The sequence below is a fragment of the Aquarana catesbeiana genome, linkage group LG05, assembly GCF_042186555.1.
Source record: "Aquarana catesbeiana isolate 2022-GZ linkage group LG05, ASM4218655v1, whole genome shotgun sequence".
NCBI classification, from domain to species: domain Eukaryota; kingdom Metazoa; phylum Chordata; class Amphibia; order Anura; family Ranidae; genus Aquarana; species Aquarana catesbeiana.
Window position 1 is genome coordinate 295,128,658 of NC_133328.1, and position 24,750 is coordinate 295,153,407.

Genomic DNA, 24,750 nt, shown 5'->3' on the forward strand with positions numbered 1-24,750 from the left:
CTGATTTTTAACTTTGAAGCAACAAGTGTCGGAAAAGGTTTAGTCTTTAAGTGACCTCATTAAGACCCCTTCAACACTGGGGCCACGGTACAGCTTTACAGCTGTTTAAGCGGGGTCCCTAGCGAGGTGCTTTTAACCCCAAAGAAGGCGTTAAAAACTCCTGTGTTGCGGCGCTTCCAAAGTGCTTTTCTGGTGCTTTGGAAGTGCTGCCCATTCATTGCAATGGGCAGGGGTGTTTTGGGAGCCAACCCGCCCCAAAGATGTTGCTTGCAGTACTTTTCTGAAAGTCCTGCAAGCGCACTGCCCGGGTGTGAAAGCACACAGACGCTAGCCATTTCTAGCTCTAAAACGCCAGAAAACTGCTGGTGTTTGGAGCAGTTGATCCATATAGCTGTAGCATTTTTTTATGTAAAAATAACACTAACTGTTCAGGCAGCTTAGCAATGTAATGTAAATATGACAATCACTAAACCTGTCCCTCAGCACAAAGAATAAACAAGAGCCAATTATTGCCGCCTTCTCTTCTTAGGCAAAAACTCCTTCCTCTACTGTTAGGCAAAAAAAAACTTCCTCACGCTTAGGTGCCATTGAAAGTTAATGTGGCAGTGGAGGGTGCAAACAAGCAGAGCTTCCTCTATTGGGCGAGTACAGCCATGCTTTAGCTAATAAGTCTTGCCAATCATAGGTTTAATGTCAGCAGCAGGCTTAAAGTGGTTGTAAACCCTTAAATATATCTGGTGAAGTGACTAGCCTCAGGTGATACACAAAGATGAAACAAATCCTCCTACTTAAGTTGTAGCTTGTTTAATCTGCAACCCTGTATTCTCTACAGCCCTGTAAAACACTTATCCAAGGCTTTTTCTCTGCTCCAGAAAGCAGGTGGTGGGGAAATGTCACATACTGCAGAGCTACAGCACAGAGCTAAGTGAATCTGAGCCCTGATTGGAGGGAAGGGACACACCCTTCAAAACACAGTAGACCATGCATAGCAGAGGCTGTCAATCATAGGCTGTGTGCTGGAGCTACCTCTATCGTCCCCTTCTATCTGCTTTATTGACATAGCAAATTGCATACATCATTAATATGATAACAGTGTACAGTAGTACCTTGGATTACGAGCATAATCCGTTCCAGAAGAATGCTTGTAATTCAAAGCACTCGTATATCAAAGCGAGTTTCCCCATAGGAATCAATGTAAACTCAGATAATTCATTCCAGTGTCACTGCTAGTTTATGCAGCACCGCATGAGGTGGGGGGCGCCAGAGACACTCGGGAACAGAGTGTTTCCGACTGTCTCCGGCTCCAAGCTTCTCTAAGCACCACCGGCGCCCCACACCTCTGGCCAAATGCAATACTGCACACCCCAGAGGCTTGAATCCTGCTCCTCTTGTGAGACAACACTCGCAAACCGAGTCAGGGTTAAAAAAAAAAAATAAAATTACAGAACAAATTGTTAATTTTTCATGTCTGAGGGTTATAACCACTTTCAAAAAAACCTTTAAAGCTCCATGCAGCATTCCTATCAGGATTTGTATTCAATATTCACGGACTGGAGTTAAAGCAAAATTGTCATTCATTTTAACAAATGTTTACTTGTAAAAGTCTTGTCCAACAGCAGGCACCACATAATGTTATTCAAAATTAACTACTAAAGAAACTATTGGCAGATCTTTTGGCAGATAAATCAGCTCACATACCATATGTGTATTTGAACTGTGTATTTAGCCATTTGCCTGGAGTTTAGCCTTAATATGTGCTAATTGGGATATTAATCAAACAATGATCTGTATGTTTAATGTGGTCACTTACCCAGATATATCAGAGTAAATTGCAGTATCAACACAGTATGTTGGCAACAAATGACATATAAGTAGTAATACTGCTTTGAAGCTTTCTCCTTGGGAAAACCAAAGGTCTAAAACAGCAGGTATAGCGGCCCAGTATGTCCCCAAAAAAGGCACTGCTCCAAGGGTTGCAGCCAAAGCTGGAAAATAACAAAAATCATTAATTTAGTGGCAAATATACTGTATAAGTGCTATGTGTTAAAAACAAACACATGCAAAGCTAAATGCACATATAACACACAGGTTGAGTAGCTACTGTAAGATATGCATTTGGAGTCTAGAAAAATGCAGACATTTCATTTACAAATTCATTCACAGAACTGGTTCTTTTGATTTTTTTATTTATTTATATAAAAACAGGGCAGACAGGTATATGCAATTGCACTGGAATATGCTATGATTAGAGGAAACGTTCATGGAAAGGTATACATGTTTATTTATTCTGAAGGCTCTTTTCTTGATATGGGAATTATAAGCCTGTATGTTACCATTGCAGTTACCTTGTGCTGAAACTATATTCATAGTATAAATATGGGACTTTTAGGGCACAGCATTTTTGATAAAAAAATTACATCTATTTAAAATATGATAAAATTCTATCTATATTTGCAATGATTGCATATAGTAGTCTTTACCGCTCCAGACTACTAAATGCAATCATTGCAAATCATTGCACATATGTAGTCATAATATAGATTGAATATTACTTAATTTGATCATATTTTGAACAAATGTTATTTTTTATCAAAACTGCTGTGCCTTAAAGGTCCCATACTTATACTATGAATATAGTTTTGACACATCAAATTTAGGGATGTGGTACAGAAGTTAACCACTTAAGGACCAGCCTTGTTTTGGATTTTAGGTGTTTACATGTTTAAAACAGTTTTTTTTTGCTAGAAAACCCCCAAACATTATATGTTTTTTTTCTAACACCCTAGAGAATAAAATGGCGGTCGTTGCAATACTTTTTTTTGCACCGTGGTCTTATAAGCGCACTTTTTTGGGAAAAAAAAATCACTTTTTTGAATAAAAAAAATAAGACAACAGTAAAGTTAGCCCAATTTTTTTTATATTGTGAAAGATAATGTTACGCCAAGTAAATTGATACCCAACATGTCACGCTTCAAAATTGCACCCGCTCATGGAATGGCGTCAAACTTTTACCCTCAAAAATCTCCATAGGCGACGTTTAAAAAATTCTACAGGATGCATGTTTTGCGTTACAAAGGTCTAGGGCTAGAATTATTGCTCTCCCTCTACTGGTCGCAGCGATACCTCACATGTGTGGTTTGATCACCATTTTCATATGCAGGAGCTACTCGCGTATGCGTTCGCTTCTGCACGCGAGCTCGTCGGGACGGGGGTTTTTTTTTTTATAATTTATTTTTATTATTTATTTTACATTATTTTATTTATTTTTACATTGTTTAAAAAAAAAATTGTGTCACTTTTATTCCTATTACAAGGAATGTAAACATCCCTTGTAATAGAAAAAAGCATGACAGGACCTCTTAAATATGAGATCTGGGGTCAAAAAGACCTCAGATCTCATATTTACACTAAAATGCAATAAAAAAAAAAAAAAAAAAAAAAAAAAAAGTAAATTTAAAAAAATGACATTGAAAAAAATATTCCTTTAAGAGGCGTGGGCGGAAGTGACGTTTTGACGTTGCTTCCGCCCAGCAGTGTCATGGAGACGAGTGGGCGCCATCTTAGCCTCACTCGTCTCCAGGCACAGAAGGGAGACGGACGCGATTGCCTCCGCCGCTACCGACGGCTCCGGTAAGCGGCAGAGGGCACCGGATCGCGGCGGCAGGCCCTCTCCCGCCACTGGTAAAAGTGATCTTGCGGCGAATCTGCCGCAGAGACCACTTTTATCAGAAAGCCGGCGGCCGCATGGAAACGGGGATACCGGGGTTATGGCAGCTAGCTGCTGCCACAACAATATCCGCCGGCAAAGTTTGGACGCACATCGGCGTGCGGTGGTCCGGAAGTGGTTAAACTATTTGTCTTCAAATATGGTAAATATGTGGCGCTAATCTATCCTTTTGTACCAATTCCAAATACAAAAACCACAAATACTGCACCAATATATAAATAAATATAACTTCCTCTTATAAGTGCAGTGTGCATATATGGTAGCAATACCCTATGATGGCCAGTACATCAAAAAATTAATAGTTCCTCGTGCTCATAAACATATGAAATATATTAAAGTGCTCTGTGCAAAATGCGACTCCTGTTGCGATTATTAAAGCATAAATTAAATAATGACACAATGTGCAAAATTACCATATAGTGCGTACGTGCAACTACATATGCAACTGTGAATTCAATAAATCATTAATTAGCCATAAATCCAAAAAAAATTAAAAGAATCAAAAAAATGGTGCATCCAAATATTATAGTGCAATTCTCGTGCTCCTAAACATATAAAATATTTTAGAGTGCTCCATGCAAACTGCAACTCCTGTTGCAATTTGTAAACCAAAATTGCAAAGTGACACAATGTGCAAAAATTTATCATAAATACATATATGTGTATGTAACTGAAGATGCGACTAAAAACCTGCATCCACATCTAGACAATACGATACAAATAAAGTGACAGTTGTGCAAAAAAGTCCACAAAGACGCTGTTTCATGCAATATGACTCATAATGTCCGCAGAAGAAAGTCTATTGAAAAAGTGCAAATAAAAGTGACTCGTGATAAGTTCTTCCACTTCTGTTCTGATGCGAAATAATTGTTTCCCCCAGCCTCTCACCTGCAGTAGCGGCCCCCAGTGGGCCGAGTCAAGCAACAGTGCACAGCTGGATGGTGCTCTGTGGAGAGGATGGATCTTCTAAAGTGATCCTAATTCCCAAAAGGGTGTCCGTAGGTCTGACTCTCTGCAGAAATCACCGCCACTCACAATGGTCCCAGGATAATGGTGAGGGAGAAAAGAATAGCCTCCATAGTGTAATATTTCAAGTAGTTTATTACAACAAACGTAGCAACTTACATTCTGCTAAAAAAGCAAGCAGTGTGGAAACAGAAGGCTTCCGGGTTCGGCCGTCCCCGGGAAGCGTCGGCACCTGGCTCCTCCTACCCTGACGCGTTGTGTCACACCACGTGACTTTCCCAAAGGGATCCCTGTAATAAACTATACTTGAAATATTACACTATGGAGGCTATTCTTTTCTCCCTCCATCATCCTGGGACCATTGTGAGTGGTGGTGATTTCTGCAGAGAGTCAGACCCTTCTGGGAAGTGGGATCACTTTAGGAGATCCATCCTCTCCACAGAGCACTATCCCAGCTGTGCACTGTCGCTTGACTCAGCCCCCGGGGGGCCGCTACTGCAGGTAAGAGGCTGGGGGAAACAATTATTTCGCATCAGAACAGAAGTGGAAGAACTTATCACGAGTCACTTTTATTTGCACTTTTTCAATAGACTTTCTTCTGCGGACATTATGAGTCATATTGCATGAAACAGCGTCTTTGTGGACTTTTTTTGCACAACTGTCACTTTATTTGTATCGTATTGTCTAGATGTGGATGCAGGTTTTTAGTCGCATCTTCAGTTACATACACATATATGTATTTATGTTAATTTTTGCACATTGTGTCACTTTGTAATTTTGGTTTACAAAATTGCAACAGGAGTTGCAGTTTGCAAGGAGCACTCTAATATATTTTATATGTTTAGGAGCACGAGAATTGCACTATAATATTTGGATGCACCATTTTTTTGATTCTTTTGATTTTTTTGGATTCATGGCTAATTAATGATTTATTGAATTCACAGTTGCATATGTAGTTGCACGTACGCACTATATGGTAATTTTGCACATTGTGTCATTGTTTAATTTATGCTTTAATAATCGCAACAGGAGTCGCATTTTGCACGGAGCACTTTAATATATTTCATATGTTTATGAGCATGAGGAACTATTAATTAATATTTTGATGTACTGGCTATCATAGGGTATTGCTACCATATATGCACACTGCACTTATAAGAGGAAGTTATATTTATTTATATATTGGTGCAGTATTTGTGGTTTTTGTATTTGGAATTGGTACACAAGGATAGATTAGCACCACATATTTACCATATTTGAATACTTGTTTGTCAGGGGTGTGTGAGTACACTGATCTATGTTGGCAGCTTCTCATCTGGTACTATTGTTTATCTATTTAGGTTGTGGTTTTGCGCACTAGTTCCTGCATTTCATTTTAACTATTTGTCTGATCGGATCTACTCCGCCTGTGACAAGAGTCGGCACTATACAGGAAGCATCAGCTCTGCTTCCTCTAGCGCCGACTCCGTTCTTCACACTGATGCTTGGGGATCCCAGAGCAGGAGGTGGCAGGCCACATCAGAGGGCGCCCCTGCCTTATAGCTATGAATCAAAAGTTTTATAAGATGTAGCAAGTCTGCTGCCCTCCTATTAAATATTTTTATAAGAGGATTTTTGTTTACTATGCTTCAGTTTTTAAATGAACAGGATGCCTCTGTGTACAGCATTTCCTCAGGATCTGAGGAATGTATGTCCTTTCTTTGTCTCAAAAGTGAGATATTTTACCAACAGGCTTGTAAAAAAAAAAAAAAAAAAAAAAAACACAAAACATTGTAAGGAATTAAAAAAAAACAAAAAAAACAAAAAAACATAAAAAAATAGGCCTCATTCACATGGAGCGTACACAACCATGTTTACCTGCACATGGATGTTGCAGGCAATCCTATATCAAGACGGACATAGCTACTGCTCCCAATTTGATATCTGTGACGCTCACACTGTCTGGGTTCGGGGCCAAGTACCTGCACGGATGTCAAATTGAGATCAGCCTCTGTGTTCATACAGCCGCTGCATCCCAATTGACATCAACGTAACTGCCTGCATTGTTATGCACTGTAACACCTGTACATTCCCGTATGGGTGAATATGGCCCTCGCATAGGCATATGCTGTAGTACGCCCCATGTGCCTTAAAGGCTCATTTACATGTGGGCTCTGTCCTGTATAGTGTAAATAAAAGATTTGTTTATGTAGTTGGAGCCGCCTAAGGGTGTGTGCAAGAAGCTTATTTTACTCCATGGTAATGCAGCGGTTGTGTTTCTACAGCCGCTGCATCCCCATAGAGTAACATAGGTTTCCTGCACGCATCTTAGGTGGCTCCAGCCACATGCTTGTCAAATTAGCAGCTGTACAAAAGTACTGCAGATGTGTTCGTACAGCTGCTGAGGTTCACACTTGTATGACAAACGCTCCGACACTGGGAGCTCATGTCGCATGACGTGTGAAAATCAATGTTTCCCTATAGGAGCCGTCTTAACTGGTCCGACACAAGTCGGTCCGACTTTGAAAATGCTCCCTGCACTACTTTGGTCCGACTTTGGTCCGACTTTGATCCTACTTCAGCCCACTGAATATCACTGAAGTCGGATCAAAGTCGGATGGCCTTCTTGACTTTTCCGACTTTGGTATGTGACTTGTGCTCTGATGATCTTGAAGAGGATCTCCACGCCAAATTAAAAAAAAAAACGGCATGGGTTCCCCCTCGAAGAGCATACCAGGCCCTTCAGTCTGGTATGGATTTTAAGGGGAACCCCCACGCTGAAAAAACGGTGTGGGGGTCCCCCAAGATCCATACTAGACCCTTATCCGAGCACACAGCCCGGCAGGTCAGCAAAGGGGGTGGGGACAAGCGAGCGCCCCTCCCCTTCTGAACCATACCAGACAGCATGCCCTCAACACGGGGGGGTGGGTGCTTTGGCCCTGCACCCCCCCACACCAAAGCACCTTGTCCCCATGTTGATGAGGACAAGGACCTCTTCCCGACAACCCTGGCCGTTGGTTGTTGGGGTCTGTGGGCTTATCGGAATCTGGAAGCCCCCTCTAACAAGGGGTCCCCCAGACACCCCACCCTATGTGAATGAGTATGGGGTACATTGTACCCCTACCCATTTACCTGAAAAAAAGTGTCAAAAATAAAACACAGCACACAGGGTGTTAAAGTAATTTATTAAGGCAGCTCCGGTGTCTCTTCCTACTTCTGCCTCCTTCGCTTACTGTCTGTCTTCTGCCTCTGTCGGTTCTTCACCCCTCCGGGTCTTCTAGCCCTCTATGGTTCTTCTCCCTCTGTCCGTTGCCTTCTCCGCTATCTTCTCGCTCTTTTGCCCAGTCTTCTCCCTTTGTTCTTCTTCCGATGTTGACTCGACGCTCTCTCCCACTCTAATGCCGTGTGCGCAGTGTGCCCCTACCAATTTTCGCATGGGGCGGGGTCAGCGGATGATGTCATCCGGAGGCCCCCTATGACGTCAGCGCCTGGGGCATGATGGGGCGGTGACGTCATAAGGGGCAGGCCTCCGGTGACCCCATGCCAATATAAGTAGTGGCACACCGAGCACCCAGCATTAAAGTGGGAAAGAGCATTGAGTCAACATTGGAAGAAGAACTGAGGGAGAAGATAGTGGAGAAGATCTGGCAAAAGAGGCGAGAAGACAGTGGAGAAGACCTGGCAGAGGCAGAAGACAGTGGACAGAGAGAGAAGAACCAGAGAGGGGAGAAGAACCGAAAGAGGCAGAAGACAACAGTGGAGGAGGCAGAAGAGCTGGAGAGGGGAGAAGAAGTCGGAAGAGACGCCAGGGCTGCCTTAATAAATTACTTTAACACCCTGTGTGCTGTGTTTTATTTTTGACACTTTTTTCAGGTGAATGGGTAGGGGTACAATGTATCTTGTTAAAAGGGGCTTCCAGATTGCGATAAGCCCCCAGCCTGCAGACCCCCACAACCAACGGGCCAGGGTTGTCGGGAAGAAGCCCTTGTCCTCATCAACATGGGGACAAGGTGCTTTGAGGTGGGGGGGTGCCGCCCCTGCCCCAAAGCACCCACCCCCCCATGCTGCCTGGTACGATTAAGGGAGGGGGGGGGCGCTCGCTCATCCCCACCCCCTTTCCTGACCTGCCGGGCTTTGTGCTCGGATAAGGGTCTGGTATGGACTTTGGGGGGGACCCCCACATCGTTTTTTCTGCGCCTGGGGTCCGCCTGAAAACTTATCAATCATCCCTGAAACCGATTGGTTCACTGCAGATTAAATAGGTAGATGGCCCTTGGTTTGTGAATGTTTTCGGGATGTCTGGACTCCCTCAATGAACATGTCCCTTGGACCACTTCTGTTCCTAGGACCCCTACCCAGCCTAGCATTCATCGTAAGAACCATCCAAGTTTAACACGAGAAAGGACTTGGTTGGCTTGGATGTCCAAGACTTATGAAAGAACTAAGTGGTATCCTTAGCTTTTTAAGCGGAGGTCTGGTAGGGAAGAAACGGGGGCACTTACATTTTTTTTTTTTAAGGTTTTTTTTTTTTTTTTTGTCACTTTTTTTTTTAATCAACGTTATTGCTATTACAAGGGATGAACAACATTCCTCGTAATAGCACGGGATGTGAAAGGTCCTCTTTATGGGGAGATCTGGGGTAGATTAGATCTCTTTCTCTGGCCTCCAATGTAGCCAATCAGAAACAAAATCGGTCTGATCTGCTGCTTCCCTGGCTGGTAACAGCCAGGTAAACAAAGAACTAAAACAGTGAGTGACAAATGCTTGTCGTTTCCGGTTCCTGACGTCACACAATGAGAGGAACAACATTTGTTCCTTTCACAGTGTGCTTAGAGCTGGATGCCTCCGGTCACATCCTTACCGGGCTCTCTGATTACACTGGAGAGCCCGGTAAAGGCGGCAGAAGCGGGAGGGTCCCCATCTGGCGTCTGTAAAAGTAATCCAGCAGCTCGTAAACTGCTCAAGTTACTTTTACTTTGTGCAGAATCGCTTGCCCATCAAAATGATATCTTAACGTGTAACAGATTATAAAGGAAGAATTGCGCTAGGTGCGTGATAAATAAAAAATATGTAAATAAATGCAGCGCCGGATGATAAACCAGTATTACAAGTGTATGTAATGTGTATGTTTACAATAATGTAAAATATATATATATATAATTGATCATGATCAAATAAAAAAAACATCCAGTGAAATATAGTCCATACGTGAGTATTGTGTTAGAAAAAATAGGTGCATATTAAAACAAACAACATACTGGAAACCAGTGGCGTCCCCACCATCTGTCACTTGCTGGTGCTCCATTTTCATGCACAGTGCATAGCAAAAGACCTTGGCTTCATTGCACCCGGAAACCTTCGCTTCCAACATCACCCCACATACATTAAGTATCACATAGCCTCCGGGACCCCTGATTGGCTGCAAATGATGTGACAGATGGTGGGGACGCCACTGGTTTCCAGTATGTTTATGAACACAAAGAAGATGATGGAAATTGCATTACTTTGATTGGCTATTCATCGGTGTACAGATCCTGTCCCCTTGGTTATTCACCGGTGTGCAGCACTTGTTTCCCGTAAGTGACATGGAAGGTACTCCTTATTGATGCCAACCGGTCACCCATGAGGAAAGTGGGTCCTTAACAGTGTCCATGCCGTTTCTACTAAGCCTGATTTGACCCCCCTGAGAAGGGCGGTTGCAGGCTTTCTGGTAAGCCTCCATTGTTTATTGAAAGGTGACGGGCAGCACAAGTGGTGGAGAACACAGACCCAGAGTCCTGTACTGAAATTTTTTTTTTGTTGGGACACCTTCACTTATGAACTTTTTGTTGTCACATTTTGTGTTTTAATATGCACGTATTTTTTCTAACACAATAATCGCTTATGGACTATTTTTCACTGGATTTTTTTTATTTGATCATGATCAATTATATATATATATATATATATATATACATATACATTTTACATTATTGTAAACATACACATTACATACAATTGTAATACTGGTTTATCATCCGGCACTGCACTCTTGTTTATAAAATTATATCTTGATCATTGCTGCAGCGATGACCGAAATATCACCCTTCCTATCCGAGGACATTTATAAATGTACCGTGGATGGGAAGTGGTGAATAAAGGTGTAAAGTGATTTCTTACAAACTGTCTCTATGGGAATTACAGAGGATCCCGCGCATTTGCACAGACATGACAGTGAGCAGTAGGAGTGGTCCAGCGCCATCTTGAGTGGAGTGCACTAAGGTCTGAATGACTCTGAAGTGGGGTCATATACTGGAGGTAAGCAGGCACTTTATCTGGAGGTGGTAGGCACCGAACATAGCGAAAGATAATATATGAACTGTCACTTTGTGTGTACACACAAAGGAGTTCTACTGTTACACAGTTTTTCACATTTTTTAGTTTGTTAGTATTATATGTTATTTTAATGGAGTTTACTTAAGAATTTCTAGTTGATTGCGCTACACTTATATTTGCACATTAGTATTAAGTGGGAGTTGGTGAACACACTCAAGTGTTAGCAGCAGTCATAACCTGATGTATAAGGTTAGTAGCTAAAAGGGAGTTTATCTTTGTGTGTGTGTGTATGTATATATATATATATATATATATATATATATATATATATATATATATATATATATATGGGTGTGTGTGGGCGGGTTATTATTATTATATTATTTTTATTATACTGGGAGAAGATCTGCTCGATACGACAATCATTAAGCATGTTATAGGGAAGCATAATGTTGTCAATCAGCCTCTAATTTAAAATCCGACTAGTTTTGAGAGATTTAGTGCCCAATATATTAAAGCATATCTAAAGAACAAAAATATAATGTATTGCAGATTACCTTTTGGGTGCTTTCACACAGCTCTTTCGAAAAAAAAAATGCATCAAAAACGCATATACGTTTTTGCCGTGGTGCGTTAAATTTATGCAGCACATAATGCATTTTTTGATGCGCTCTTGCTGCATTTGCATTGCGTTTTACCCACATCACTTATGAGATGTGATTTTCAGTGCAACATGCCTGAGATTTCAGTCAACTTTACTCACTGAAGTTGCATCAGCATTAACCACTTCAGCCCTGGAAGATTTCACCCCCTTCCTGACCAGAGCACTTTTTACAATTTGGCACGGAGTCGCTTTAACTGACAATTGCGCGGTCATGCAGTGCCGTACCCAAACAAAATTTGCGTCCTTTTGTTCCCACAAATAGAGCTTTCTTTTGGTGGTATTTGATCATCTCTGCATTTTTTTTTTTTGCACTATAAGCAAAACTGACAATTTAAAAAAAAAAAAAAAAAACAATATTTTTTACTTTTTGCTATAATAAATATCCCCCAAATTAAAAAAAAAAAATCTCTTCATCAGTTTAGGCCAATATGTATTCTTTACATATTTTTGGTAAAAAGAAAAATCGCAATAAGCGTATATTGATTGGTTTGCGCAAAAGTTATAGCGTCTACAAACTATGGGAAAGACCTATTTTTTTTATTTTTATGTTTTTACTAGTAATGGCGGTGATCTGCGATTTTTTAGCGGTATTGCGACGGACAGATCGGAGACTTTTGACACATTTTTGGGACCACTGACATTTATAGAGCGATGAGTGCTATAAATATGCACTGATTACTGTATAAATGTCACTGGCAGGGAAGAGGTTAGCACAAGGGGGCGATCAAGGGGTTAACTGTGTTCCCTCACTGTGTTCTAACTGTGTGGGGATGGGACTAACTAGGAGAGATGACAGATCGCTGTCTCTACTTTGTACGAACACACGATCCGTCTTCTATCCTCTGACAGCACAGGGATTTGTGCGTTTACACACACAAATCCCCATGTTGGCTATCGGCCACACGCATTGGGTCCCCTGCTGTGCAGCGGGCGCGCGCCTCCAGCGGCGCTCACACGCCCTCTGGTGGCTCTCCTGAGCAAAGCCATATGTATATATACGGGATTTTACCCAGGAGAGCCATTCTGCCGCAGTATATTTGCGTGAGCCGGTCGGGAACCAGTTAAACAATCATAAGAAGCATTCCTGAGCGGCTTCAGATCAGTGTTTTTTTTTGTTTTTTACCCCTCACCTCTCCTCCCAGGTCATTCTTGCTGCCTAAACTCACTCTTCCCAAGCACATTATATTCACACCCAAGAGTAGCGTAAATGCACATTCCTGATCCTGACCGTAAATGCACATTCCTGAAGTTATTTTGCACGTTTTTCATGCATAGACGCGAGTGCATAGGGCAGCCCACTCACTTGAATGGGCTGCTTTATGTGTGTCAAATATCCCAAAGTAGCTCGAGAATGTTTTTGGTTGTGTTTTTTCATGCGGCTGCTAACCATGATTGGGTGTCCTTAACAATTAGGCTGCATGCACATCTGTGCGGTTCCGACCACTTGGCAACCAGCACAAAAACCACATGCTTTTCCACACATTTCGGAAATGCAGATTGCGCTTTTGTCACCATAACAGCATGCTAATTGTGTTGTCATCAACAATTCAGTTGCATTTACATCTGCCCATTTCTGAACACACGGTAAATCGCACAGACAAAAATGCAATCTTTGCTGCATGTTCCAGAAATGAACTGCAAATGCGCATTGAGCTTGTGTTGCTATAATGTCATGCTAACCGTGATTGGGGTGTCATTAACAACTAGGTTGCATTCACGTGGGCATTTCCAAAGGCGCACCATGCCGCGTATTTCGGAAACTTGCTGAAAACCTGCATCGTGCTAGCATCGCTAAATGGCAATGCAAGGGTGATGCGCGCTGCATCGCTTTTCTGAAAAACACAGCAAGGGGCAAGTTTTCTGTGTGGGCTGTGGCACATTAGAAAATTCACCAATGTGAATGCAGTCTAATTGTTATTGATATGCCGATCACAGTTAGTAGATGAGTGTTTTACCTGACATTTGTCGTCCAATAAATCGCTACAATAGTGCCAAAACGGGCACTGAAAAACTGTGCGACACATCGTGACCAAAAAAGGTTCTTGAGCTTTTTTGTGCCCTTTGTCACTCGTAAAACAGCTTATTCAAGTGAATCGACTGCCCAATGGGTGAATATTATGCATGAAAAATGGCAAAAAAAAAACAAATTGAGTGGGACTGCGTGTCTCTGCTACGCTTGAGTGTGAATGGACTGTGCTTGGGAAGAGAGTTTTTAAGCAGCAAGGATGACTTCTATGGGGCTGAAATCGCACTGGGCACCAAAGTCGTGCATGAACCTTTTCCAAAATCGCTGAGTTGCATTGATTAGGACTGGCATCATTGAGAACAATGTGATTTTCCTTGTCATGCGATTCAGAAGTCACACACTTCCCACAGGCACATTGTGTTTTTGATGCTTTTTTGGAGAGGTGTGTTTTCTTAACTGAACAAACATGCTCCAAAAATGCAGCATGCAGGATTTTTAAAAACACAACTGACTAATGTGAAGAGTTCCATAGTATTTAAAGGGATGCAATTTTCTTCCGCTTTCTTTAAAACTGAACATAAACTGATCAGTGTGAAAGCAGCCTTCCTATCATGGCTAATTTACATTTTTCACCCTTTTTTTTTACCTTGTGATCCCGCCAAGAACATACTTCCTTTTCTAGGGTGACTGACAACCATACTTTATCAAGGAGCAGTAGCGTTGTCACCCTACAAAAGGATTGCTAGGACTATATAACACCTCTCTCCATAACTTAAGGGGAAATGTTTTGTAGTCAACCGAGACAGTTGGGAACAGTGCTGATAACTGTCCGCATAAGAAGAGAACATGGGAAGTTATCAGATCACAAGGATTCTGCCTGAACCATTTTTTTTTTTTTTGCACTTATGAACAGCTATAACAAAGTGCTTTCACTAGTACATATAACAGATCATAAGGGATCAATTACTGTAAGAGAAATGTTTAATTACCATTTCCATAAACGTTTGTGGATGCAGTAAGCGTAGTGAAAAGGTAAGCCACATTGATGAAGGGTAGGGCTTGATACAGGAGAAGAAAATGCCTCAACATTCACTTTAAGCTTGCTTATTCTAATTTTGATAAACATTACATAGTTCTTTCTATTCATGTTCATCTCTATAATGTATGTCAGAGCTTAGCAAACCATACATACAAGCTGAAATACATTGAGAAACATGAACATACAACATACAAACATGCATACACATCTTACCAGATGGTATAAAAATTATGTTTATCCCAAAGATTGTATGAGTAAGCCAAGTGTACAGTCCATAGAAGCAAGCCATTTTTAGGGAAGCATCAAATACACCCCTAAAAATGAAGAACAAAGCAAAAAGATGGCACTCAATTTACTGGAGAAAACAGCTTGTATATAGTATAAATAGTGATATTTTTATATAAAATGCAAATGTGGTGTGTGTAGAAATTATTCTATTTTAGTAGCTTATAGATTCTTACCAGCCTCCCATAAACACTTACCATGAATACACATAATGTACGGCAGTCATGCTTCTTAGTCTAGTCCTTCCTACTCTATGCAGTCTGAGATGACTCATTGATTTGTCTCACGCAGGCCATATATGGACACATTCTTCAGAATGTGACAAAAATTTGTCAGAAGCTTAAATATTATTATGCAAAATTTATGTTTTTGTTCTAGATACATAAACGATTGTCCATGAGTTATTTGAGCCAAATTGCTTTTCTAACTAATCATTCCCTGCAGTGATTCAAATTTAAAAAAATATCAGAAACTATGGTTGAGAGTACAGTACTAAAAATGAAAGACATCCGCTATAGTTCATAGGGTAAATAATCAGAAAGACAGCCAATTACCATAAAACCACATGAGTCACAAATGTAAAATATAGATTACAATAATTTTCACTTATAAGGATTTTAATTAAGAATTTTTCCTAAATTAATGAAATCTTCTCAAAAAACAGTCAATGTGTGGTGGGTTTTAGGTGGTGGTGTACTGGTGAAACGGTCTTCTGAAAGCACACTCCCAACCATCCACAGTGATTTCATGCAACAGTGTAATCTCAGCAGCATTAAATAACATTAAACAACATTAGTGCTTTGGGCATTTACCATTTTCTCTTACAAAGCCTTCATTCAGAATATCAGTGGCAAAAAAATGATATTAATGCCTACATAAGGGCACTATAAAGATATTTCCAGTTTCTAAAAAAAGTGAGAACCCTTTTAAACTTGAAATTATGCCAAATGATGTGTGCACCCCTTTTCTATTATTCTACAAATAGAAAACTGGAACTGTAAGAGCCCTTTCACACTGGGGCGGCGTCGGCGGTAAAACGCCGCTATTATTAGCGGCGTTTTACCGTCGGTATGCGGCCGCTAGCGGGGCGGCTTTACCCCCCGCTAGCGGCCGAGAAAGGGTTAAATACCAACGCAAAGCGCCTCTGCAGAGGCGCTTTGCCGGCGGTATAGCCGTGCCGTCCCAATGATTTCAATGGGCAGGAGCAGTAAAGGGGCGGTATACACACCGCTCCTTCACCGCTCCGAAGATGCTGCTGGCAGGACTTTTTTTACCGTCCTGCCAGCACATCGCTCCAGTGTGAAAGCCCTCGGGGCTTTCACACTGGAATGCAAGCAGCGGCACTTTCGGGTCGGTTTGCAGGTGCTATTATTAGCGCAATAGCGCCTGCAAACTGCCCCAGTGTGAAGGGGGTCTTAAGATGAACTATTTAGAACTTGTCCATGTATTTCTATTCTGGAAGATCACCAATCGAACAAAGCATTGTGCCCTAAAATGCACTTGAAGCCAACAAATAAGGAGTGCATAAGGCTGTGGCCTCGCATTTCTATTTGAAGAGTAGTAGCATTTTACATATTAAAATGCACTACTATACAGCATCGTTAAAAGAAAAGAAAATTCATAATATCTTGAGGCAAGCAGGTGAGACATTTTAAACAGGTATTAAACACAAAACCATAAATGTAATATATGGCAGCTTAACAGTCATTAGATGTGGTCTTAGTCTTCATTTTTCAGGCTCTCTGTTTTTACCTGGTGAGCTGGTCAGTAACACACCGCCTGTATTATAGTTCCCCCACTCCAATGAATGAGCACAGGGGGCACCTTTGTATAGCAGCATTGTCAGTGTGAAATAAATAAGCTGATCAATGCAAGTACCCCTGTTCGTGTCAAATGGTTTGTCTCAACCCTGTAACTGATACATCTGAAAGAGAGCTTGTTCTTTTGACAAAACAGGCTTACTGGCCAGATCACCAGGTGAAAATAGAAGAAAGAAGCCCCAAAAAAGAAAACAAATGCAATTATCAAATCTAAGAAATGGTAAGCTTCATTATATTAAATGTTTGCTTTTGAGTTTAATAGCACTTTAATAAGAACTAATAGTTTTGAATAAAACACAATAACCAATTGACTCTACTTTAAAAAAAGCAAATGTGATTCATGTTGAAATATTAAGTTCTATCAAACTGCATAAGCAAATGACCTAGAACCAAATAATCATTCCTGTGATTATTGGAAAGAAAACAAAAAGCATAAGGAGATAAAAGGATGCAAGATACAGGCAGGCCCACGTGCATGCACTCATGTGAAAATATCGCACATACTAAATTGCACCAAGACAACATGCAACTTAGTAATGTGCAATACATCCACCCGAGCAAGCAGAACAGGAGTGTCAGGATACAGGGATATGGAACATTCAGAAAGAACATGCCATAAAGGAGCAAATGCTTATACAAACATGCACATGCTATAGTTTTGCAAATGTAAAGGTTGAAAAACATTTTTACATGTTTTACAAAAATGGTATGTGAACAAAAAGATGAACTCCTACATTACCTAGATCTGTGGATCTAGGAACAAAAGGACCTATAATCACATAATACAGGAGAGGCATGTACTTAATGAAACTCCTCCTTCTGTATTAGACTACAGTAAGACTACTTCTTCAGGTAATTATTACAACAACCTTTACATATACCAGTATTCAAGGCTGGAATGCCTTCCCTAAGGGCCATTGTTGACAGACTTTTGTCCCCTTCAAATGGTTTTGTAGAACCATACAAGTCTATGAAAATAAATGCAAACCTGCTTGAAGCAGGTTTAAATGCAGCTCAGAAGGAAGTGGATGCATTCAAAATTATTTCAGAACCATCTCAGATGCCATCAAAACAAACCCAAAGCCCATCTGGCACAAACCCCAATATCAAAAAAGTTTAAGTGTTGGTATTTATCACATCTTAAGCTGACTAGCAGGTTGAAAAAAAATAAAAAAATAAAAATTACCTGGTTGCCCATCCACACATTCAAGGTGGATGGGAGAATCCTCCCCGCTGAGTCATTGTATCCTGACAGTGGGAAGATTTCCCATCAGAAAACACAGATCATTACTGCTGGCAAGAGGAAATTATCCAGCAAGGAGGTTGTACTGAAGTTTATTGGTAGATTGAATTCTATACAACCACAGTGTCCATACATGTGCAGAACCAGCACCCTCTTAGATGCTATAGTTTAAAGAATTTTTTTTTTTGGGCTTCACTGCAATCAGTGGAGCCGAGTTTGATTGCTACAGGCATTTGTGGGTTCTACAGCTGCAGGCTCACCTACTTTTCTCTGAATTCCAGGAGATACTGGAACATAGTGGGCTGGAAGGGGTAGACCCTGTGCTAATTAATCATACCACAAAATTAAGAATTATTATGCTGGTAGATCAAACAATCTGCTGACAAAAAAAAAAAGTTGGATGAAAAATTTTAAACGTGTAAAATTAAGTTTTCCACGGTAACAATCAATGAAAATGTAATGTGACAATATATGAAAATGTAAAAAAAATAAAACAGATCAAATGTGTCAAAAAGTGAGTCCCGTGTGATAAAACAGTCCATTATAACAACTCATGACAGTTCCAAATATGAAAGCTCTGATGCCTTTATGAGTTCAACAAGTGCATCTAATATGGGTATAGATGATAAGCTAAAAAGTGAATCACCCAAGTGCGCCTCCACCATAGAGTAAAAAGTGTCCGCTTACCAGAAATTGTGGACTCTTAACCAAGAGAGTCAAAAGCGCCGTGTTAGCAAATATTACTTAGGATAGAAACCATACACTCCTTTCTTCCGCTCAGGTTAGATCGATATCATGGTAGGGGTTGCTGGTCACGTGGTGATGTCACGAGCATGGATTCCGTCCTTCGTCACAATTGACGTCATCAGATGAAACGCGCAAGAAGTCCATGCTCTAGATGTCATCACGCATGCTGAAACCACAAGGTGGTTGAATTGTATCCCAGGACCGGTATTTTTGTATACACACTTGATTTTACTATCAATATTGTAAGTAATTAGTGTTTCCTTGTTTTTAATATACTATACAGTTATAAACTATGTGGATATCTTTGACTAATTTTCCATGTCTGAAATGATGGAGCAACCCCTACCATGATATCGCTCTAATCTGAGATGAAGAAAGGAGTGTATGGTTTCTATCCTAAGTAATATTTGTTCACACAGCGCTTTTGATTCTCTTGATTAAGAGTCCACAATTTCTGGTAAGCAGACACTTTTTTACCCTATGGTGGAGGCGCATTTGGGTGATTCAGTTTTTAGCTTTTCATCTATACCCATATTGGGTGCACTTGTTGAACTCATAAGGGCATCCATAGGCGTGCGCAGCCTATTGTATTAGGGTGTGCACCCCAAAACTCAAACACACATGCGTGTGTATAATAATATATATATATATATATATATATATATATATATATATATCAGGGGCGGATCCAGGGGGGGGCAACGGGGCAATTGCCCCCTCCGAGAAATGCGGGTGAGTGAGTCGGCGGGCGGCTCCGTAAGTGAGAGAGCCGCCGGGCGGCTCCATAGGTGAAAGAGCCGCCGGGCGGCTCCGCAGAGAGAGACAGCGGCAGTGGCGTTGTTAGGTGGGTGCGGGGGGGTGCGGTCCGCACCCAGGTGACACCCGCCAGAGGGGTGACACCCGTAGGTAGTGGCACGCACCGCTAACACCGCCCGCTGACCTGATCTGCTCCTCAGGTCTTGCGCTGTATCCCTCAGCGCAGCAGGCTGAAGCCACCTCCCCCTCCTCTCTGTTTACATCCACACAGGAGGAAGAGGAGCCCGAGGGACACACACGGCTGTGTGTATCGTCCGCGCTGTTCTGAGGCCTGTAAAATATATGTGGGTTGACATGTGCAGGGGGGATTCTATACTAATGGTGGCCTCTGCACTGAGGGGGATTCTATACTAATGGGGGGCTCTGCACTGAGGGGGATTCTATACCAATGGGGGGCTCTGCACTGAGGGGGGATTCTATGCTAATGGGGGCTCTGCACTGAGGGGGATTCTATACTAATGGGGGCTCTGCACTGAGGGGGATTCTATACCAATGGGGGGCTCTGCACTGAGGGGGGATTCTATGCTAATGGGGGCTCTGCACTGAGGGGGATTCTATACCAATTGGGGGCTCTGCACTGAGGGGGGATTCTATGCTAATGGGGGCTCTGCACTGAGGGGGATTCTATACTAATGGGGGGCTCTGCACTGAGGGGGATTCTATACCAATGGGGGACTCTGCACTGAGGGGGATTCTATATTAATGGGGGTTCAGCACTGAGGGGGATTCTATACTAATGGGGAGCTCTGCACTGAGGGGGGATTCTATATTAATGGGGGTTCTGCACTGAGGGGGGGATTCTATATTAATGGGGGTTCTGCACTGAGGGGGGATTCTATACTAATGGGGTGCTTTGCACTGAGGGGGATTCTATACTAATGGGGGCTCTGTACTGAGGGGGGATTCTATACTAATGGGGGGCTCTGCACTGAGGGGGGATTCTATACTAATGGGGGGCTCTGTACTGAGGGGGGATTCTATACTAATGGGGGCTCTGCACTGAGGGGGGATTCTATACTAATGGGGGCTCTGCACTGAGGGGGGATTCTATACTAATGGGGATTACAACATCTCTCTGCTGCCTGTCTCTGGGACACAAGAGACCACCTTAGCAGGTGGCAAGTGACAATCTTCATCTGGTGACAGGCGACGTGGCAAAGGACAATCCGCAACATGTGGAAGGCAACGTGGCAAGTGACAATCTGCATCTGGTGACTGGTGACGTGGCAAGTGACACACTCGGGGCTCCCACTGATTCTGCATTATGGTGAGTTAAACTATTTAATTTTTTATAACAATGTAATAATAGTAATAATGCGCTTCAATCATCCTGACACCATAACAACCATGGTGCCGTGATGATTGAAGCGCCAACACCAGCCATTTCCCTGATAGATGTACCCCAAAAAAATATATTTTCTGGCAGTGCCCCTCCCGAGACTAGACTCTGGATCCGCCCCTGATATATATATATATATATATATATATATATATATATATATATATACACACACACACATATACTGTATATATATACACACACACACACAAATACTCACATATATGTACATAAAACCACCCATTTATGTGCCTGCCTGATCCAAGTGCCTTTGTTCAACTTTTTATTAAAAAATAATAAATGCATAGAGGTTTACGCTTTTAACTCCTGCTAGCAGCTGAAGAAAGGGTTAAAACCGGCCATGTTGCGGCGCTGCCGAAGTGCTTTGCAGGCGCTTCGCCAGCGCTGCCAATTCATTCCAATGGGCGTTGGGCGGTTTAGAAGCAGTGTATACAGCGCTACCACAGCACCCCAAAGATGCTGCTTGCGGGACCTTTCCTAACGTCCTGCAAGCACACTGCCCCTGTGTGAAAGCACTCAGGCTTTCACACTGAGGAGGCAGTTTTCAGGCACTTTACAGGCGCTATTTTTAGCACTAAAACGCCTGAAAAATACCCTAGTGTGAAAGGGGTCTTAAAGCGGAATTCCATCCTAAAGTGGAATTTCCAATTTTACAGGTATCTGCACCCACTTCCAGGAATAGCTAGCCGCAGATGCCTCCCCCCCCCCCCGTTGTGGTCTGGGAAACACACAGTTCCCACAACACAATGGGGACCAGTGAAGATGCGCAGGGCGACAGTAAAGCCGCAACGCTTCACTTCCTGATTCCCTGGCCGAGGATGGCAGTGGGGGCAGCTGAAAACCGAGCGATTGCTCGTCATCTGCTGCCGACATCGCGGGCACCCTGAACAGGTAAGTGTCCATTTATTAAAAGTCAGCAGCTGCAGTATTTGTAGCTGTTGGCTTTTAATATTTTTTTTTAAGGTGGAGCTCCACTTTAAGTTACTGGCTGTGGTCACACTCTAGCCTCCCTATCATACCATACAGGGTTAATGTCCCTGTATGGTATGTGATGATGTCACGGCTTTGGGGTGAAGGAAGAGACATTAGAGTCAGGTAAGTGAAAGAGGTTACCCCCCCCTCCCCTCCCCCCACACACTGCAAGGATAGACTTTTTTACTGTCCTGGAGTTGGGCTGTATTATTATGATAAGAGTTTTTGATAGGTTAGGAATTTCTGGGACTTCAGAGGTGCTACATAGATGTATTCCATACACACACACACATATTATATGTATTTAAAAAAAAATCATTTTAACAGGATATAATGTGTATGTGGAATACATTTATGTAACACCTCAGAAGTCCCAGGAATTCCTAACCTGTTCAAGAATGTTACTTTCTCTTTCAGTAAACCTGTTCTGCAAAGTGCAGGGCAGGTTTACAGCATAGAATTGTATAGTGGAAGGCAGAGAAGGTCAGTACTCACAGGTCTCACAGATAAAAGGCTGCTATCTGTCCTCTGAGCTCTTCCATCAACCCCAGGGAGAGCTGTGCTGTGTGCTGGACAGGAGGAAAGTGATCGAGGGTGCACTCTGTGATGATCTCTTCCTGCTCCTCCCACCTGTACTGGAGCTGTGAAAGCCCCGACTCAGCCAGACAGGAACCCGAGGAGAAGAGAGACAGTTTTCATCCAAATGCGGCATCAGAGAGGAGTTCGGCAAGCTGTCTTCTGGCACACAGGGCATAGGATGGTGGCTGACTCCTGTAAGGATTGCAGCCACAGCTGTAAAGTAAGCAGTCGGGAATTATCCGATGGTCTCTGAAGTTCACAGGCTTCATCTCTGACAGCTGGTGGCAGAGTGATATTCAGCTGACAGGGATGCTGTAGCCGGAACTAAAGAGTCAGCATCGGAAAATGTGGCTGACTGACTGATTACTCCGCAGCCAGTGGCTGCAGTTCCCACAGGAGTTGTACACATCCATGACAAATAGTCTAACTCGCAGCAGTGTCATTTAGAAAAAAAGAATTCTCACACATTTTGGCAGCAAAAAAGCCCTGGGGTGTTTTGGATGTGCCTGGGCATTAGGGTGTGCCCAGGCACACCTGGCACACCCTGTGCGCACGCCTATGAGGGCATCAGAGCCTTCATATTTGGAACTGTCATGAGGTGTTATAATGGACTGTTTTATCACATGGGACTCACTTTGACACATTTGATCTGTTTTTTTATTTTTATAAACATATTCTTATAAACAATATATTATATTTTCATATATTGAATTGTCACATATTTGTATTGATTGTTAGCGTGGCAAACCTAATTTTACACATGAATATCAATACCGCCTTAGCCAATCCCGGTTGGGAGAGGGACCAGCAGGGGGCTGAGGGGTAAAAATGGTCTGAGGCCAACAGTAGGGTTCTTTGCCTGGTGGAAAGTGACCTAGCCTGGAGGGGTTGTCTGCCCTCCAAGGTGATCCAGAGAGAGCAGGGAATCTCTTGCGGTTCCAGCTCAGGGAGAGCTGGCAAATCGAATTCTACCATTTTTTGTTTAACCACCTGCCGACCAGCCGCCGTCGTTATACGGCGGCAGGTTGGCACGTTCCCACAATTCGCTGTAGGTGTATGTCAGCTCCTACAAGGAGCCATAGCAGGTGCGCGCACGTCCACTGCATGGCGGGGGAACCGATGCATGTGGCCGGTGGCCACGATGTCCGCCGGCCACCTGCGGTCACGGAAATGAGAGCCAGAACGGGGATCTGTCAATGTAAACAGACAGATCCCCGTTCTGACAGGGGAGTTAGGGAGAGATCTGCTTTTCCTAGTGATTAGGAACAACGATCTTTCTCCTCCACCAGTCAGCCCAGCCTCCATACAGTTAGAAACACTCCCAGGGAACACACTTAATCCCTTGATCGCCCTTCTAGTGTTATCCCCTTCTCTACCAAAGACATTTATACAGTAATTAGTGGCTATTTTTTAGTTCTGATCGCTGTATAAATGTCAATGGTCCCAAAAAAGTGCCCGATCTGTCCGCCACAATCACGCTAAAAAAAAAAAAAAAAATCGCAAATCACCGCCATTACTAGTAAAAAAAATAATAAAAATGGCATAAATCTATTCCCATTTTGTAGACGCTATAACTTTTGCCCAAACCAATCAATATACGGTTATTGCAATTTTTTTACCAAAAAAATGTAGAATACATACTGGCCTAAACTGATGAAGAAATGTGTTTGTTTTTTTTTAAATTTGGGGATATTATAGCAAAAAGTAAAAATGTATTTATTTTTTTCAAAATTGTCAATCTTTTTTTGTTTATAGCACAAAAAATACAAACTGCAGAGGTGATCAAATACCACCAAAAGAAAGCTCTATTTGTGGGGAAAAAATTATGTCAATTTGTTTTTGGGACAGCATCGCCCGACCATGCAGTTGTCAGTTAAACTGACACAGTGCCGTATTGCAAAAAAATGGCCTGGTCATTAAGGGTGAAAATCTTCCAGTCTGTAAGTGGTTAAACCTGTAAGTGGTGTGGGGGTTCAACCTCAAAATCCATACCAGTTCGGGGGGACCTACACCTTTTTTTTTTGCCGTGGGGTTCACCTTAAAATCCATACCAGACCCGGAGGGCCTGGTGTGGATTGGGGGAGGATCCCCACACAATTTTTTCTCAATTCCTGTTCAAAACTGATGACATGTGCGATTCAGATGCAGTTCCATAGAAGGCAATGTGCTTGGAATTCGCATCTGAACCACACCGCAATGTTCAGAAAAAGCACAGGACTCTTTAAATTTGCAGTGAATTGAAGTGTTACAACCGTATGTAGGCTGTAACATG

General features: G+C 42.3%; 1 protein-coding gene across 3 annotated transcripts in view; it reads right to left on the reverse strand.

Moving 5' to 3' along the window:
- The window catches only part of TMEM245 (transmembrane protein 245), a 254,346-nt gene that overhangs the window by 19,819 nt on the left and 209,777 nt on the right, over positions 1-24,750 (reverse strand). For 2 of the 3 annotated variants that reach the window (XM_073630782.1, XM_073630783.1), the window contains 2 exons: positions 14,870-14,970; positions 1,811-1,985 (listed from right to left, as the gene is read on the reverse strand). In XM_073630782.1, coding sequence (XP_073486883.1) covers positions 1,811-1,985; positions 14,870-14,970 — 276 coding nt within the window. The remainder of the gene's footprint in view (positions 1-1,810; positions 1,986-14,869; positions 14,971-24,750) is intronic. The other variant, XM_073630784.1, reaches the window with a different exon arrangement.